This window comes from Acanthaster planci, linkage group LG21 (genome assembly GCF_054643075.1).
Source record: "Acanthaster planci isolate LZ-2023a linkage group LG21, COTS_SCS, whole genome shotgun sequence".
In the NCBI taxonomy this organism is placed as follows: Eukaryota; Metazoa; Echinodermata; class Asteroidea; order Valvatida; family Acanthasteridae; genus Acanthaster; species Acanthaster planci.
This window is the reverse complement of record NC_141797.1, coordinates 2,660,036-2,680,062: the sequence shown is the minus strand read 5'-3', so window position 1 is coordinate 2,680,062 and position 20,027 is coordinate 2,660,036. Positions and strand designations below refer to the sequence as shown.

The window sequence follows — 20,027 nt, the reverse complement described above, 5'->3', positions numbered from 1 at the left end:
AGTGTTGAGTGAGAAAGGGGAAGTTCCGAGGAGGGCTGAGAACAATCGTGTGGTTGCGGGCGACGGCAAAACTGCAAGGGTTCACTCAGGTGTGAAGCTGACCCGTACCGCATATACATGTACATCTCTAACCAATCACAATGCATCTAGCCACTGCCCAATTACAGATGCTGTGCACAGCACATGGGAAAAAAGCGTTGTATGTACATGTATTATATGTTATCTGTGAGTACATGTACATGTTACTTACAGATTCTTTGTAACGTTTGCAAAAATTGAAAGGTGCAATTTAAGAAGCAGAGCCCAGTGAAAATACATGCATGGCATGTTTTGGACTAAGTACATGTACCAGTATACCAAATTGTAGTTATGACCGTGATTCGTGTGCATGTAGTTTGCATCATGTACTGTATGCCTATTTCAAATGTGATGGAAGATAACTCTTCATTTGTTCAATAGAACTGGAGCTTCAATGTAAAGGTGAACCTGAAGATAGAAGACATCTTCAGTTCAGAGAGATTAGAACCACCAGCTACGGTGAATCACACACAAAACTGAACAGCAGGATATGCATGTAGCTACGCACCTTGACAGCAACTAGGACTGTCATCCCTTCGAAGGATTCATATTTGGTATGAGGGTAGACCTTGCCGCTATAACCATCACCCATCTTTGATTCAATCTACCAAGAAAAGGCACATCAAGTGGAATGATTACTTCCACAAAGAACAGACACAGTCCCTGCTAAACAGTTTCAGTGAACTCTTTTTCATCTTCACACAGAAGCATCTCGGAACTTGGAAAATCCTTTTGCCATCTTGAAAAACCATTTTGAGGAAATGTTACATTTGGACCAGCATGGATTCCCCCCCCAAAAAAAATGAAAAGTTTACAAAATGAAAATCCAGATATTCCCAGTGCAACCAATTTCTTTTTTACTTCAGTACTTTCTGTGAATATTAAGTGTGAACTGTCCCATTTATGACAGCCGGGAATGCATGACTTCTCTCCAAGAACCTTCATCTGAATGTGCACAAATGCTGAGTATATAAAAGCAATGTATATGTACACGCATAGTATCTACGAGCAAGAAACTCGCCCAAGAATGGGTATACAAGTCTCTCAAGAGCCCTCACCGGTTAAATATTGCCATGATGTACACGTACAAATGGGCATGTGGGGAGCCCATGACAAATGGAAGAATAGAGCTTATTTGTGATCAAGGCTTAAGCACGGCCACATGATGAGGGGATAACAATTGCTAGATTCCAACCTGGGTCAAGTACATGTACGTGCATGCATCTTGACACAGTTAAAAGAGAATTCTGACGTAGAACAAATTCCATAGATGGGATTGCATCAAGCAGGACAGCGGGAGCTATCCAAGTACCAAATTCCAAATACACATCACATTAACTTTGGGTTGGAGACCTGTTTTCCATGCAGCTTTTTCCCTGTGCACATTATATGAGCGTTCAACAGCAACTCAACACGAATGCGTCTGATCACCTGTCCCTGCTTACACTGACACGGACCTGTGAGGGCCTGTCAGCATGGAATCCTCTGCTAATAGTCTTCCCTACCACTCCCTCGGAGTAGAATTTTTTGCTAACAGCTGAGGACTATCACAAAAAGACTCTGCAAAGAATGGAATGAAAGTGGTCCCTATCTCACTTAAATTTAGCAGTGCTACTCATTAAGTTCATATCACTTACATCCATTAGCTTGATCAAATTATCGCATTCTATCTGTGTTGCCAGTTTGTCTGCAGCCATGCGTTTTGTCCCGTTCAGCATGGCAGCGTTCATGTACAGCTTTACGCCGTCCAGTGATGGCACGTAACTTGGCTCCTCGATCACCTGCTCATTGTCAAAATCTTCTATGTAGCGTCGCCCCTGTATGGACGGCCCCGCCCGCGGTGGACCACTGGGAAATAAATCCTGTTTTGACAAGGACTTCTTTAGACCTTCCAGTGCTGATATCCCTTCCATCACATCATCTGCATCATTCCTGGACCCATCTGTCCTCTGGCTTGGAACTTCCGGCCGTTTCTCGGCCTGACTATCATCCTTAATGCTTGGCCACTTGATGCCGCTGTCGTCAACACGGTAACCCAAATTGGGATCAACAAAATCATCCTTCTTCATTTCGCTTCTCGGGCCGAATTTTTCAGGATTTGAAGTTCTCTCCTTGTCTTCATCAGATGCTGCCATCTCGTTTGCATCCAAGAAATGATCTCTAGTCCTTTCTTCGTCTTCTTCATCATCTTCTCCATAAAGAACTCCTGGCTCTGGAGAGTACTCCTTCACAGGCTCGTCTCCAAAGTCATCCTCGTCCATCAGAACAAATTCATCCTCTGGCCAAATCTCTTCCGGCTTCTCAAAATAGTTCTCTGGGAAGTGTTCCACATCCACCTCCTCCTCTTCCTCGTCTGTGTAATCGGCCCAGATTTCCTCGGGTGGGGTCATGACCTCTTCTGTGTCGTCGCCATGGTTTTCGGCAAAGCTCTGGCCAGTTTGGAGGGCTTCCAGGATCTCCGCACCCAGGAGGACCTCGTCTGGGTTAATAGGCTCTGCCTGGTCTTGGTAGAGCATTGCCTGAGCTGTGCTCCGGTAATGCTCTTCTAAATACTGTGAAGAGGAAAGACAGAAATCTCACTCTAGTAAACCGAAAAGGTGATTTAATTTATTTGGTTACTTTCAAAAATCACTACCAGACTTTCTCCTCTACATGTGTATCATAACAAATGGAAAACTGCATCTTATAAAAATCCTTAAGCATCCAATGTAAATCAATTTCATACATGTATGTTAAAGAATTAAAAATTTTACCCACCACTAAGAACGACAGTTTAAAATAGCACAATAGGAGTTAGAAATATTCTTAACACCTTTCAACATTATACAACAGAAAGCAGTCCTGCAGATGTCATGAAAACGATGTGGATCCCAAGATCCCCAATCATGCAAACTCGATTATTTAATCATACATGTAATTTTATGATTCATAAATTAATCCTTTATGAGGGTATAGCTACAGAGGCAAATCCACAGTTCCATACAAAACTAACAACTGTTCTCAATATCACTGTAGTCATTAGGGAAATTCTGAATTTTGCATCTCAAGTTTAAATGATTCTGTCTTGAGTTAGAAATTTGAGCAACACCACCAGTTTCCTGTGCTTGAAAAAAGACTACAATGTAACTACATGTACATATATCTGCTTTGTATGGTGTGAGATATGCCCCCACTGCTATCACTGGTCCCCTGCATTTGAAGCTGGATACGAAGAAAATTGCAAAGTGAAAGAGCCTCCATTCAAATGTGAGTGAGCTTCACGAATGTAGAAATATATGCAAAGATTTTTATTTTCTCTATGAGCACTGTGACTGCTCAGATACATTTCCTTCTGTTAATGAATTTTTAACTTTGAACTTTGCAAGAATATTTGAGATGTCAGGCCTTGATTGGTCCTTTGCTGTATTATGTGCATTTCACCAGCCAATGAAATTGCAGGTTCAAAACGCATGCCAAAACAGCAGATACTCCAAGTGAATGCACAACATCACATTTTGTAATTTTCTTTCTTTATATCCAACAAATGTCAGAGTCTTATTCTATTCAAACAATTACAAACCCTGCAATTCCAATTTTCTTAATTTCATGTCCAGAGAAATACAAATTGTGGGAAACACACTTACACCCAAATGCGAGACTCCTCCAAATCACATGATCAGCCACGAGTAGGTCAAAGGTGAATCGATGACCTATCATTTCCATATGACCTGCTTCTAAAGCATGATTCTAGATAATTAGAGCTACAAGTAAGAAACCACCACATTTAATTTTTTTTAGTTCCTTTTTGTCAATATGATATAAGGTAAAATCCTGTTTTGGTATTATATTTTTCCTAGGTGACCCATTTCTTAACTTACAAAATAATAAAAAAAAGAACCAGCCGATGGAATTTATTCTTTGCTGACCAGATCCTGTATGGTACCCAGCTTAACCAAGCAAAAAAAGGAATTTGTTCTTAGTGATGACAGACACGTATATGTAGCATTTTATCCACAATGAGATATCAGAGGTTCACCAGTCCAAAATCTCTCTCCCACTAATTTGCTACCCAAAATATTGGAGGTCTTTTGGTACTTGCTTTGTTCTTTCTTTGTGTTTTGTTTGGGGCTATGCTGCAAACCCATTAAGTAATTAATTAAAAGAAGCCTGTTTGAAAACAATAAATATCAGTTACAGAAACAAGCCACATTTTCAACAAAACTAAACAGGTGTAGCTTTATTTGGCAACATTGTTCAGACACTTTTCATTTAAAACTAAAAACTACAAAACGTCCAAGCTAAAAGATTCTAATCTCCATTTCTTTACTTTGAAGTTTTCCTTTCAAAAATGGCAGTATTCCAGCTTTTTGGTACATGTATATTTGTAAATGCAAACGCATGTGCATGTAGATGAATGGACACTCTTTCACAATGTTCTTGATCTCTGCCAGTCAACCCATGTCCATGTAACAGTAAAACATCACTTCAAGGAACCAACTGAAAGTCTGAATGTAAATTTTGCTCTGACAGCAAGCACTGGTCTCAATACCACTGACTGCAATGTACATGTATACACATAATGGACGCTACAGCAAGGAACAGTGGGCTTTGTCCAAATGATTCAACAACATGTACGGTTGGAAACAACCCTGGCATCTACAGAGGGAATGCTCCACCCTTCAGTTGCAACTCTAGAAATGCAACCCTAAAGTAATGTTTATTTTCTTCCAAAATAGTTGTCAGAAATTGTTGCTTTTGGTATCAAAAACTTTGAAGCTTACAGCAGAACATTCAATTTGTTCACCTACATCTACATGTACATGTATGTACTGGTGCCCGTTCCTGCACCATGCAACAAAGGAAAAGGTGGACACATGTACCCGCACTAGCCAAGACTGGAATACATTGAGCACTCCTCAAAGAACAATCAACCGGCAAGACAAGAAGTACACAGTAGCTGCAAGGAATATGAACTTAAAACTTAAAAGAAAGATATTCAATACTGAGCTGGCTGAGAATACATTTCTACATGTACATGTAACTTTAGCAAAACACCATCTTCATAAACCTTTTTGGAGCTGGGGTTGAAAGATTCCCCCAACAAATGACACCGAAACATTTTTTGTTTCAAGGCTATAAAAAAATTAAATTAAAGGAACTGAACTGGAATGGTATGTCGAAGCCTTCAAGGAAAAAACCCTGTCTTAAGAACATGCACTGGTACATGTACATGTAAATACAGAACAAAATTCCTGGTTTTCAATGCATGCGCATGTACTGTACTTGTCCAATAGATTCTAATGTCAACATGCACTGATTCCGGCATACTGTTTTTTACAGGTCAAAGTTAACAATTGTATGCGTGTTGTGAAATTCTGTCCCTACTTTACATACACACATAACTTTGAGTTGTCAAAGACGGCAGACATTATTAAAAACATACTGGTACCTACATGAACAGGGGCCAATTTCACAGTGCTGCTTGTAAGCGAAAAATTTGTTTAAGCATGAAAAACCTTGCTTGATGTATATGTACATTGTATTTACCTGTCTTTTGGTTAGCATGACAATCACAAGTGTGAGCTGGTGACCTTTGTTTATTAAGCAAGATTTTTCGTGCTTAAGCAAATTCTACGTTTAAGCAGCTCTATGAAATTGGCCCCAGGTAAATGTAGCTGTACTGTAATTCAAAAGTATCAAAATCTGGGTTTCCAACTGGCTGACAAGGTCAAATGAATGCCCGACTCCTATCGGTACATGTACGTAGACTGACAGACTTACATATATATGTAATCTATGACATCGCCACATAAGATCAAATGCTTATACATGTATAAGCAGGGTCTCAAGAAACCAACATGTGCATGTACATGTATGGGTCTTTGTAAAATGTACATGTACATGTATATAGAAAAGTACATACATGTACATGTACATGTACAAGCACATGCAAGTACTTTTATTCTGAACAAGAACTCAGTTCCCTTTGAACAGGGTGCTAGTATGAACAATCTGATAGGCTAGAACTTCTCTACAAACTGTTCACATGTACATGTACTTGTTGCTAACCAAATTACTATAGTGTATGAACTACATGTAGGGTAATCTACATTACATTCCGGTACCTCAAAGACAAACCATAGAAAGATACATCTACCTTAATGTTCTACACACAAGTAATAATACATGAGGCACATGTACATGTACACTGTAGGAGCAGCTTGTCTACAAGAATACATGAACATGTACTTTCAGACATCTTGTGGCATTACATTTGGTTATGTTTCCAGGCTTTGTTTTTTTGGGGGGAGAGCCTCGGGGGAGGGGACTATCAGGGCAAACATGGAACCAGTCTTTTTTTTTTCCTTTTTAAATAGGACTGGATTTTCTTTATTCTTTGGTCTTTGGGTCCGCAGACAGGGGGAAGTACCTCTAAAACATAATAAAAAAGAACATTTCTGGGTAATGTCCTCAGACCCGCTATTCAGAAAAATCCTGGAAATGGATTTGTAAAAAGAATCTTGAAATCAGAGTTTTTTGGTTTTTTCCTTCTTCCTCTTTCAAATGTGACAATTATTTTGAGGAACTCAAAACACAAAAGTTATTGTTTACGTTTATACTTTCCCTCCACTTCAAGTGTTTCTGATGAAAAGCTCAAGGACTGAGGAATAAATAAAGTCTAGCCTGATACGAGAAAAGCTCTTTTGTTTGGTCCATTCCATTTTGTTGTCCTTTTCCATCCCGAAGCATTTAAAAAAGCCTCAAAACATAGCACAACCCTTCATGAAAAAACATTTGCACATTTTAACCCCCTCCCCCAAAAGAAAACAAATTTGCCTCCCCCCTGGAAATTTGATGTGATGTAGTCAAGTACTTTCTGAGAACCAAGTTCTCTACCAAATATTTAACTAGTTAGGAGGGAACAAAGCTGAAGTATATCGGCATTTGATGCCGATACAAAGCAACATAATGACTTCAGACAATCACTGTTTGATTAAAATTAACTTTTTAGGCCAAAAGTACTCGGTCGAGTACTTTCCGAGTACTTTTCTACTTAAAACTTAAATTTTACACAACTGGAAGTGTCTGAAGTCTAACATTTATTTTGTAATCTTACCTTGCACATTTACCATCAAATGCCTGTGCACTCTGGCTTTATTCCCTCTTACCCAGTTCAGTATTTTGCGGAGAACGTTGGTACTCGGAAAGTACTCGACTACAACACTGGAAATTTGGTTCTCGACCCACCCTTGCTCATAGGTTTGGTCCCCAAGAGTGGTCCACTAGTGTGACTTACCGTAAATGGACGGTAATATTGTTCAGTATGCGGTTCCTGGTTTATGGTGAGCAACTACAGGCCAACTGGAAAGGGACCTACAAGTGCTCTGCCACTTCATGCTATAAAACTATCCGTTGTACATGTACACAGGCAAATTTAAATAAACTGGATGAAAAAAGTCATTGAACGGCAAGACAACTGGCAAAAAATATATTTTACTTTAAAGTACAAAACATTTCCGAGCAAGTGGTATTTGCATAGTACTTCTTGAGAGCTGTTTCCACTCTAAAATTCACACAAAATTCAATACTTACAATTATTTTTCTCTAAAGTTACACTAAACTAAATTTTGTTTTGAATTGAACCACGGGATAAGGACTTCTGCACAATGAGGGCTCATCTACCATCTCAGTCTGGAGGTTGACCTGTTGTGTTAGCACCCTTGATATTTTTAAACCTTGCATAATAAGACCTACTTTTGCCAGCTGTTCCAATGATCTCTCCCTCATTTCTGCAATAGCCAACCCCAACCCAATTTGTAACAATTTCACAAACTAAGGCAGCAACTGATTCAATCTCTCCCTGGTTACCAACTTCAGAGAAGACCTCAACCCAGCAGAGTAACAGAGTAACCCCAAGAATGCAATTTTCAAAAGCCTCTGTACAGTGTTTTACAACTCATCACTACCAGTCTTCCCTTCCGTTTCAATTTCCACCCCAGTTAATCCCTCCTGAGTGGAGCTCCCCGAGTCAGCAACTGGGGATGAATCGGAACCCTCCCCAGCAGTTTCATTCCTCCCTTCCCCCTCCGCCCCCATCCCATCTGACTCCGCCCCCTCCCCATCTCCCTCCGCCCCCTTCCCTTCTTCCTCGGTCTCCTCCTTATTTACCTCCTGGTCCTCGTCCCCCCAGAAGTGGAGCTTAGCAAACTGCAGCATCTTCTGCTCCAGGTCCTTGCGTCGCTGATACGCCACCGCCTCATCAGCGGGCTGGACGGTGTACTTGCTGACCCCTTCCTCGTCTTCGTAATAATGCATGTTGGAGGTCATTGTGGGGTCGTTGGGTACCAGAGCCAGGAATGAGGCTGCAGCATTCACTGCCTCTGTCATTCTACCCTCTGTTTCAATGTTAGTGGAGACATTGAGAAAGAGGGTGAAACTCAATGCATGCTTAAACGGAACTCTAAACTGATGCAAGGCAACTTGATGTCAAGTCTTCCCACCAAAACTGATGGAAATTCAAAACAATGTCACAATGTACTCTGCGACCCGAGTTCGAATCCCGGCCTGGTCCACATGTGGATTGGGTTTTCAGTCCCTACCTGATTCCATGGGTTTTACCCAAAATATTCCTTTGGGGTTTTCCTCCCACTTCTAATACTGTAACTGCTTCTCACTGTCTCCTCTCGACAGGTTTCTTCAGGCTTTTGAGCTACAGTGCTTAGGGTGCTTTTGATGAATCCTTGGTGTCATTACCAGAAATATATAATAACAATAATACTAACATGTATGATCGACGATCAATAGTGGATTTACATGAACTACTGCATTCCTTCGTGACTGCTTTGATGTCCTGTTGATATCTGTATATTTAATTCATTTTGTTTTAATATCTCTGTGTAATCGTAAATTAATGTTTTAGTCTTTCTGCATCTTTTGAGTTTTAATAAGTTTTTATATTACACAAGTTTATTTTTCTGTTATTGGTTGTACAGTGCATTTAAATATATTTGTTGAATAGAATTTGTGCTTAATAAAGTCATTTAGTAATAATAAAATAACTATCAAACTTGAAAGACAAAAAAAGTCCCTTTGAAGTGGTATGTTCTTAACATGGTTCTGCATACGTGTAGGCACACACAGCAGGCAGTGGTCTGCTAGTGATCTCTTCCACTTACCTTTGTGGTATGCATACTGCAGGTAATGGTAGTGATTCGGCAGGTAGTTATCGATGACGGTCCCTTTCATTCGGGAGTTCCATTCCTCACACTGGCTCTTGCAGTACAAGACAGAGGCAAAGTGATCTGACACACAAACACACACAGGCAGGTTTCGTCAGATAATCAGCGCAGGGGTGAGATTGACCCACGATAAAAAATAGCTGAAAACAGCTGAAACAAGGCATAAGGAAGCTAAACTGTGAAAATCTCTGATACTTTTGTACCCAGCCAGTAAGAAAAAAGCTGAAATCTAAAACAAAAAAGTGGGGAAAAAAGCTGAAAAGCGAAACTGCATTCTGAATAGACACCAATGAAACAACTGCCTTCCTCTCTCATTTTATAGTCAGTGAGAAACCAGTACTTGTTCCTTTTGAACATCTGTAACTTCCAGACATGCTGGAAGTATTGTGGAAACGGTGGTTGTGGGAACATTATTTAGAACAGTCGAATACAGTACAAGGCCTAATTTATAACATGGAAAATGTTAGATCCAAATTTCTGTTTATCCTTTTTTTCCATTTCTGATACTACAAGATAACTAAGGTAATTTTCAAAGTTCCGAGGACTTTGTAATAATAACTTTGTTAAAACAGTGTTCCACTGTCTGACTGTAGTATTTGAACTTTTCATTGGATAGAAATGGAAAAGATGGGAAGTGGTAGAGACAGCCAATGGTGACCCGCTCTGCCAAAATGGGTCACAAGTCACCAGAGCCACTTTTGAGTTTTACTTTGCATTAGATTGAGTTTGAGCTCTTAGTTTTGATGTGTCACTCGGTTCGGTATGATGAAAATGGATGTTGTGTAGATGTTGAGGATTCCTATTGCTTGAGCACTGTGCAAGATTCTTTTAAAGGCCTTTAACTCAAAAGTGGCTCTGGTGACATGTGACTCATTTTTGCAGAGCGGGTCACAATTGGTGAGTTACATAGAGACATTTCTGGAGGCACTCCTCAAGGCCAGAAATGTACATGTGCACTGCATAACTACTGCATTAATATTTTCATTTCTTTTGAGACAATGTGTGCATGTTTTCTCTTGCGAACTCAGGCAGATCATAAGAAATGGAAGTTTCACAAAGCTGCCTGCGCTGGAAAAAGTTAAGTGAGAATTTGTTGAATCTGAACTGCGGTAAATTGCTTTCACCTGTTGGTTCCACCATGGAGCTATTTTATACATGTAGCTCCATGGTTCCACTGATTTGAAAACAAGCAAAAACAAAAAATACAGGTGCATCTCCAAACCAAATTGGTAACTGCAAGTCAGACATGGCAGCAAGTCAGTTTTTGCAAGTCCAAGCCAAGTCAAAGGTCATTAGGTTGCGTCACAAGTCAAGTCACAAGTCATTTGCTCACAGGGCAAGTCAAGTCAAGTCAAGTCACAAGTCATTTGGTCTAAACACAAGTCAAGTCACAAGTCTCTTTTGTCCAAATACAAGTCAAACTGCACATTACTTTGTCCAGCTGTACTAAGCAAAAAGAACCAGGCGTCAATTTATGGAATTACGAGTTATAAAATATATGGGGCCGGTCAAGTAGCATCTGACTTGGGTTGGTAACAACCCAAGTCATTTTTTGCAAGTCCAAGTCAAGTCACAAGTCATTTTTTGCAAGTGCAAGTCATGTCACAAGTCAAAGCTGGTATTTACAAGTCAAGTCACAAAAGTAGCGACTTGACTCCGAAACAAGCCCAAGTCACATGACTTGAATCAGCAACTCTGCTGAAGTATCATAAAAGAATAAAAACATCTTGAACTTGAACCTTTAAAGGAAAAGCTGAAAAAGCAAACTGCACAACACCAAAAAAGTTGAACCAAAGTAAAATCAACGAACATCAACAAAACCAGAGCCATTTACAAACAGCATCCACTCCCAAAACTTGTTCCTTTTTTTTTTCTGTCACCAAATGTGTAAAGCAAACCAAAAATGCTAACACTGGACCCATCTCCACCAATCAATTACCAAATGGGGCAATAGAGATTCACACATACATGTACATGTACAAAATGTATGTGCTCAGCAGTTTGAGCATGATAAAACTTCAGTCCAGACCAAACATGGAAATCAACGTCTGGCTTACAAGCGCAGCCCCTCCTTCCTGTCTGGTACAATTCGCTGAAGACAGACAAATGTTCTAACCTTTTACACCTTGCCAGTCAAAGACAGCCTCACAAATTTCCCATCCGGATGATAAATTGGCACATTAAGCAGACATCTGCATTGCATTTGACCGACATTTCAGGGTCTCATCAGACTTGGTTCATCCCCTCTGCAATCTCAGAGGGGACCTTCCGATATCCTCAAAAATGCTTTGTAAATGTTGGAAGATACTCTTGCTCATTCTATGCACTTTGGCCCACTATGAATAACTTTTTTTGAGAGAGATACATGCTGGCTGTCATGCCCACTGCAGCAAGAATGCACACATTTGCACATGTACATGTACATGTACCGTACGTGTGAATGTACATTCACACTGCACTTGTTCAATGTACATGTACTGTACATGTATACTTAGTGTACATGTACATGTACGTCATGCAGGATAATGCTCAAGTCTGGCACACTCTCCTGAGGGCGGCCAGAGCATCCTGGCCAAAACGTCGAGTCAACACTCACCCGTTCTTCTAAGAACCACACCTCTTCCAAAAAAGGGATTGATTCCACGGTGTACCCGCAAGCCTACATCGCATGTAACTTCCACCATGCAAAGCTTCAAATCTTACAGGATAATGCTAATATTTTTTTAAATCCTAAAAAATCCTCTAAAGTCTCAGGAAGATTTAAAGGATTTCGGAGGGCTTACAGGATTGATCATCACACCTCACAAAATGATACATGTACAAGTACATGTACTTACAATTTAACTCTTCCAATTATTAGTACATTGTAACAAGATTCTTCAACCTACATGTACATGTAGCGGTATTAACTATTACTATTATTGTGTGCTGTATACTACAACTTAGGAATTATAAGTATCACATGGATGTTTCTACATGTACTGGCACTTCTGTGCTTGGACGTTGGTTACTTTATCCCAAACTTGCCGATGGTCGACCATCCCAAAAGACTTTTGGGGATGGGAAAATTTTGTATGTTTACACAACATAGATGGGACAATCTCTATGCAAGCACTCCATATTGGTTCCAATTCCAAAGTTGGATCTCACTGCAGATATGCACAGTGTATATTGAAGTGCTTGACACAAAAGCAAGGGCTGTTTTGTCATGTTGTCCAATACATGGAAATCAAAACTTAATTGGCCAACATATGAGCACCATAAGAGGATTTCCACTGAAGCACAATTAACTTTAAGGGACTAGTCATCATGTGTATTCCATCCCAGGACCCAGCTGTGACTCATGATACATCCCTTGGCTACATTTTTTTCAGTCAAAAGCTTCCTCAGTTTGCCAAGCAACAGAAAACAATCCAGACATTAGGCAGGCCCAGAATCACTAAATGGTGATTACAGGGTGTTGGGTTCTGCTGATAAGCGTAATTTAACCAGGACCTATCACTATCTTGACAAGAGGTGGTAGGGTGTGGACTGGGCTGTGAAAGGATAACACTCTAGTCTGCAGGTTGATCACTGCTGTATTTGTATTAGGCTCACCAGGGTGCTTGTTTATTCAAGGCAATGGGAGCAGGTAGGGAAATGTGTGATGTAAGCACTGGCTAGACAGGTAGGAAATCTGATCCTTTGGTTGTGCAGTAGGAATGCATGCTTCATCAAGCCTTCCAAACACACTAATCTTTACTGTCTGGAATCAAAGTAGAACTCCCCTTCTCCCCTAGGCTCTAGCTTTTTATTCCAGTCAGAAATTGGGTGTCTACTCTGTGTCTATACATCTTATTTGCCTTAATTGTCAGATCTAATGTGGTACAGAGAATGAAGACGGTGCCAAAATGTGCTGCCACACTTCATCGGCTTTACCTGGTTTGCCAGGTGATGGACTGATCAGTTCAGACATTCAGGAAAATGGCCACAAAATGTCTGCTGTTCATCCATATTTTCCCCCCATACACACATTCTATGTACAGGTTAGACTAGGTTAGACCCTTCCAAAAACGGCTGAGAACAAGTCACCTGTCATAAGCAAATGTACTGCATAATTTGGCTGATAACCCAATGCTACAAATTTTGCAATTATTTAAAATTTGCCGGCCGCGAGCATCTGTTTCAAATGGTGAATGGGCGAAGGTTTTACAGTGCAGTCTTCAGTATGTCACATAATGCTAAAGTTTTACTTGGGACTGGAGGCAAGAATGCTGGTGGGAGGGGGACAGTTCCCCCTTTTTTGACTGGGGGCCTGACCTCCCCCCCAACATTTTGCAGGACCTATAACTGGGTGGGGCTCAATGAACTGATGGCTGATGCCTTATGGTTTAACAACTGCCACCCTCCCTCCAAAATTATTGTTCCGCTGCCGGTGCCCGGGTAGCATATGAAATAAATATGACTCATCCATAAAAGTTGTCAACTGTTTGTCAGGTTCAAACTGCAGACAATGATCAAAAATTACTAGTACAAACACATAATGATATCGATGGATCCAAGAATGAACAGCAGATAAACATGATGAAGGCCTCTTTAGTCCAGGGTAAGAAATATGAACTCAGACCTCATTAATGGAGAATTCAGGCCCAGCAACCTGTGGTTTCCAGGTCAACCAGAATTAAACATTTGTGGGTGTATCAGCGAGAGCTCTACTGTGGTTTCGCTCTCGTAATTGGCAAAAATCACATGAATGCGAACCAGTGTACATGAGTGTATACACATGTTTCAGAATTTTATTTCCAGAATGTGTCCTGATTCTAGAAGGGAATTTCATCACGTGCCAAGTATTAACATGTTTGGACAAATTTGAGAACAGTAATGCCGGCCTGGACTGGTTCCAAAGGGTATCCATCGAATGACGGACGTGCCGTTGTTTGTTCTAAAAACATTTTTAGGCTTCTGACAGAGTATGTAAAATCTTATGAAATACATGTCCTTGTGTATTGGCTGTTCAATGGCTTCAACAATAAATTTAAAGAAAAAAAATCCGATTTTGGCAGAAAATTTTGGAACTTTCAGCTTTTTTTGTAAAGATTTTAATATTATGAAACATCTAGAATTGCATGCAAAATCAAGTTGGACAAATCCATGGCAGAAAAATGTGTGAAGCAAAACGGATCATGAGTTTCAAGAAGAGTTGTAATTGTGCACACCTACATGTACACGTAGATCACCACAGAGGAGCCTGGAGCTCAGACTCAGGAACCAAAATGGCTGTTCACAATGGCACCAGTGCATGATAACCGCCATTTTGTTTCCAGAATTGAAACACTCATGTCACAACTCTATACCGTATAAAACTCTGTGCGTACCACCTAATCAATGAAATGCTGCACATGATTAATGTAAATTTTGGTTATAACCAAGAGTTAGGGAACGTTTCATAATTGTTGAAGGCGGTATTTACATGTACTGCGGTAACGCTGATTTTTTTGCGGTACCGGCATTAAGCCCTTTCGGGTAACTAGTGCGGTGCCGCTAAAAAAAAACAGCGGTACCGCAGTAAATACCGCCTTCAACAATTACATAATGCTCCCTTACTCATATGAAAAACCTAACCTTCAGCATTGCATGTATACATGCACATTTAAGTGGCTCTGAAAATTTGTGCTTAGCTGGGACATTGGCAGTTTTTAAAAATGAGCTGGCTGGTACCCTGCAATCCTCCTTCACAGGGTCATGTAACAAGTCTACAATTGTACATGTACAGGAACCACCAATTACTCACTGGATATAGCTTCATACAAGTCCATGAATTCTCTGTTCTCGTACTTTCCTTCGCATAACGCCCGGCATTCCTCGTCTACTTTCCAGTAATGCTCCAGAGCCTTGTGTATGTTCTCGATGACGGCAGCAAAATCACCCCTCTCGTAGGCTTTGTACCCCTCCATGAAATATTTCTGTTTTCAAAACAAAAGGAGAAGAACGCGGCTGAAGTTAGTATGGTGCGGTGTCACTTTCACCGAAGTCCCAAGATCTTTGTACATGTGTACAAACGTGCAGTGCTTTTCAAATTGGGAATGGGAGATTCTTGCCAAACTTGTTTTTCTCCCATGGAGTTCAATTTCAATTCTCAAGAATGTGAAAACAATTTGCCACCATGGGAAAAAAGTCCATACTTTCCCCACCAGCAGGGAAGACATCTTTCAAACCAATTTCATTTCATACAAGTGTGAAAAAAGTTTTTGCACCTTGTGAAATGCAAACCTGAATGCAAATTCTTTTCACAAAATTTCCTATTCCAATTCACAGTGTGAACTTTTGAATGATTCAGTCAATTTTCAGATCCTCATGTAGGGTGAACTTTCCAATGTACGTGTACTGTACAATGTACATGTACCGATTGTAAAAAAAAAAAAAACAGCAATGTATATTATTGTCAACAGGACTTTCCCAGACTGCAAAATAATGACCACAATTATCTACATTGCAACCTTACATAAAATCTGATTAACCATCATTGGAATCATGTGGTCTAAAGGGACCACCTGCTGATGTGAAGGTCAGATTTAGCTGTCACCATACCAGGGGGTACGGCAGGTAGCTGTCACCATGCCAGGGGGGCAGGTTGGGTTGCCTAGCAGGTTGCCTACATGGACCAGTAAGTACAGAGCAATACAGTCATGTACATTGTACATGTACGTGTGCATATCAACAGGAAAAGAAACTTTGGGGAATCTGGCTTGGGTGCCAAAGGAGGTCAAACAAGGAGGCTGCTTTTAAAATGCTTTCCGATCCTGTGTTTGAAAACAGCTACAAATTTGATGACCTCATTTCAATTCAATAGTTTTGGGGAAAAAAACGGTACATGTACGAACATGCACGCAATGCACAGCATGACATGGACATTGTACATAATACAAATATTGCCCGACACTGTTGCAAGGCATTTGGGGGTTCTATTTGTTTCTGCTTCTCTCCTCTGTGTAACAAGATATGACTTTTATAATCCAAAGCAGTGGACAGAAAGCAATTCCTTGAATAACATTCTGTGACAGTTATGATTTCTTAGGCTTGATTGGATGAGAAATGTTACTTGGCCCCCTCCCAAGTTAACAGGATGGCGGCTGCGGTGGAGTTGTTGGCTTTTAATAAATGCACTAGCAACACGTTGGGTTTGTACTACTCTGTCAGAAAAGTTTACTGTTATCTTTGGAAGGGCAGCCATTAATAAGCAAATTTTTGCCGATAAAATCTTCCTAAGCTCAATACATTTTGTCATTTGTGAATATAAATTTAAAGGTACGTACCCAGTGGGCACACGACGCGTGAAAGATGTCTTTTTGTGGTCGTTATGTGGTCGTGTGTCGTAAAGTGGTCGTGACAAAAAAACGACATCTTAAAGACGTCTTCTATCCTCGGTTAGAAACATTGCTCCAGCAACCATGACCACAAAAAAACATGACGTCTTTAAGACGTCGTTTTGCAGTCGTTATCGAATCATCGGTACCACACATACAGTGAAAGGAGAAAACAACGTCTTAACGACGTCTTTTTTTCTCTCTGTTTGAATTGTTTTCTTCAACAAGCAATACATGAAACACACGACGTCTTTACGACGTCATTTTACAGTCGTTATCAAATGGTCAACATACAACAGAAAAAGATTTAGATAACTTTATGAAGATTTTGCACGGTGACTTTTGGTTTGTCTCAGATTTTGCCGGTTCTCACTCGGTTTCACCGCAGAAGGTCCGACAGAGCAATGGCATACAGTGTATTGCGAAATCCCGCCTGCGGCCGCAGGTGACTGTTCTGTTTGACTGTTCTCATCTATTCGTCAAGAGGGATGTGTGGGACAGCAATAGTGCGAACGTCCAGTTTACAGGGAAATTTTAACACTAGAGGAATTGCGAGTGTGGTTTAGTACACATGCTTGTAATTTATGATTATTTGCAGTGGAACTGACCCTCAACCCCCTCGTCTGATTTAAAATAACATGACATTAAAATACCCCTATATTTAGAATGGATGAGGCTATTTTCTTTCATTGCCTGCTTGCTCGCAAGCAATGACTGGCTTCGAGCGTGTGCACCGCCCTAATATAGTGGCTCTGGCTTAGTCTTAGCTGGTTCCAGCCTTTCGAGGAGACTCTGAGCATGCCGACTGGAACCAGCGATGGCAAAGACTGAGGTCATGTCCAAAAGTCAAAACGGGCTTCCAGAACTACGGTTAGGTCTATTGACTTTGGCGTCTACACGTATTTCAAATGGAATAAAGATCTTCAGGTCAGGGAACCAGACTACTTCATAATTTTGTCTGTGCTTTGAATGAAGAGAGCTCGAGTACATGGACACGTACAAGTATCGCTGCAAGCAGCTTGTCTGTTTAAAGAAGAGTAAGACAGGTTAGGCCCTTCCTTAAAAGGTAAGTGCTTATAAACTGTAATTCTGTTACGTATGGGCATTGTTGGTGAAGCAGAGGTCAGGCTTAAACGCAATAATTTTAATCCTCAACAGTCAACCGGGTTGGCCACGGTTGTTTCCTACCTCCATGGGTGGACCACAGACAATGTTTATTCGTAGTCGTACGTAGACTCGCAGTCGTAGTGCAGTAAGGAGCATCTGGGCTTGCCACAGTGCCCATACGTCAGCGTCATCAAATATGGCAAATACTAACAGTGTCAATAAGTCTAATTTACCCTTTTAAGATTAAATGTTATACCATTGTATTGGTGAGACTAAACTGTGAAAATGTAATGGCAGTACATACATGTATGTGATGCAATGTACAACATTGGCCACTCGATGTAGACATGTTCGAGACAGTTGGTGGCAGAAAAATTCTTTTTCATTCTCAATCACAATGAACATGCGCACTTCAGCTCAGACGCGGTGTAAACAATGGTAGAGGACCGGTTTATTTACTGCCACCAAAGTCCTTATAGTTTTTACAAAAATAAATTGTCTTATTTGTCTAACATTTGCAGGAAGTGTTGCATCACGCAGCACAACAGTGTCTGCAGTAAGACAACGAATAGCGAAGTACTTAAAGCTTAGAATTCCTACCAGAGACAAACCAAGAGCCCTGAGTAATTCAGCAGGCATGCCCACCGGATAACTGTGCGACCAGTCTAGTGCATCAGATGGCATGTTTCCTGGCTGTTTCATATATTTCGGTGATATTTAACTAATGAGCATAAAACCAATTTTTGTATTGGGTCTTATTTGAAACTTTAAACCTTTTGTTGTTCAAGTAAAATATGTACATTGTTTCTTCAGGTTTATTTCCTCAGGTTGAAGCAATGAAGGCTGTTTAAAGTACGGTTATAACAAAATTACACGTCTGATCGTTTTTTTTTTGGGGGGGATGGGTAAAATTGTTTGAAGGATTAAAACACGTACAGTAATTTAAATTGTAACTGACTAGATCATCCTGTTCCAGGATAGTCTGTTTTCTAAAAATTTGACAAACCACTGCATGAGACAAAATTTTGTCCAAAAAGTGTTCAATATTTCCATTTTTTTAAATTCTAAGCCAACTCGATTTGAATTGTCTTATTAGTACAAGCATACATCTTTTCATCAACTGATGTCTGTTTTTCTACCTCTCATAAATGCCATTACATGTACATCTAAAACGTATTTTACTAAGTCTTGCCTGGTTGGAAATGTTTTGTTCTGCCAAATATTCAGTTATATGGCTTATACTACATGTACATGTACAGCGTGCTTAATGTTTCCCATTCTTGCCTTGTCCGTAAAAGTAAAACCTTTTAACTGCTTTTATCCAGGAAGTGTAAACACAAGTGTACCTTGTTTCATCGTCACTTTGATCGTGCTGGGTGCAATTGTAATGGTCCGTCCAAAGCCATTGAATTTACCAGAAATATTATTGGTACATAATATTTGTGTAGACCATCATTTTCAGCAAAGTGTGCTAACAGGTTATTATAATATGAAGAATCAGAGTTAAATAAAAAAAATTGTTTAGTTGTAAACAGTCGCTTCAGTCAAAATTTATTTTATAGCCAGGCAGCGTGTTAAGGCATGTGAACTTCTTTTTATCATAAAAAAGTTTTTAAAAAATGACTCGTTCAATGCAGATGTCTTTTTTCCTTGATATTTGATGGATAAAAGACGTCTTAATGCTGACGTCTTTTACTGCTCAATATGCTGACGTCTTTTATTAGTCGCAATGTTGACGTCTTTTATCAGTCTCAATGTTGACGTCTTTTATCAGTCTCAATGTTGACGTCTTTTATCAGTCTCAATGTTGACGTCTTTTATCAGTCTCAATGTTGACGTCTTTTATTAGTCTCAATGTTGACGTCTTTTATTAGTCTCGATGTTGACGTCTTTTGTTAGTCGCGATGTTGACGTCTCTTACTCGTCATAACGCTGACGTCTTTTTCTAGTCGGACCACTGACGTCGTTTACTTGTCAGGATGCTGACATCTTTTGGCTTTGCATGTACGACTCAAAAAAGACATTACTAAGACGTCAATATTAGACGTCTTTAAGACGTCATAACGACGTCTCGTGCCCACTGGGTACATGTACAGTGAATTTTGTTCAGCCAATTGTCTACTACAAATAGGGCCTACAAATTGATACATGTACATGATCATTCAAACGTTGACTGTACCAGGAGGGCATCAATTCCTAATGATACATTCAATCATGGCTTCATGCAATTTGCATTTCTGCTATTCAAGAGCACCCCTTACAACCTTCCCACGGACACCAA

General features: G+C 40.2%; 1 protein-coding gene across 2 annotated transcripts in view; it reads right to left on the bottom strand.

Annotated features, from left to right (window-relative positions):
• LOC110983136 (prolyl 3-hydroxylase 1-like) overlaps window positions 1–20,027 on the bottom strand; it is a 42,061-nt gene that overhangs the window by 4,289 nt on the left and 17,745 nt on the right. For both annotated transcript variants that reach the window (XM_087130977.1, XM_087130978.1), the window contains exons 3-7: window positions 15,067–15,238; window positions 9,234–9,359; window positions 8,227–8,453; window positions 1,716–2,630; window positions 587–682 (exon numbers count right to left, since the gene is read on the bottom strand). In XM_087130977.1, the coding sequence (XP_086987103.1) occupies window positions 587–682; window positions 1,716–2,630; window positions 8,227–8,453; window positions 9,234–9,359; window positions 15,067–15,238 (1,536 nt within the window). The remainder of the gene's footprint in view (window positions 1–586; window positions 683–1,715; window positions 2,631–8,226; window positions 8,454–9,233; window positions 9,360–15,066; window positions 15,239–20,027) is intronic.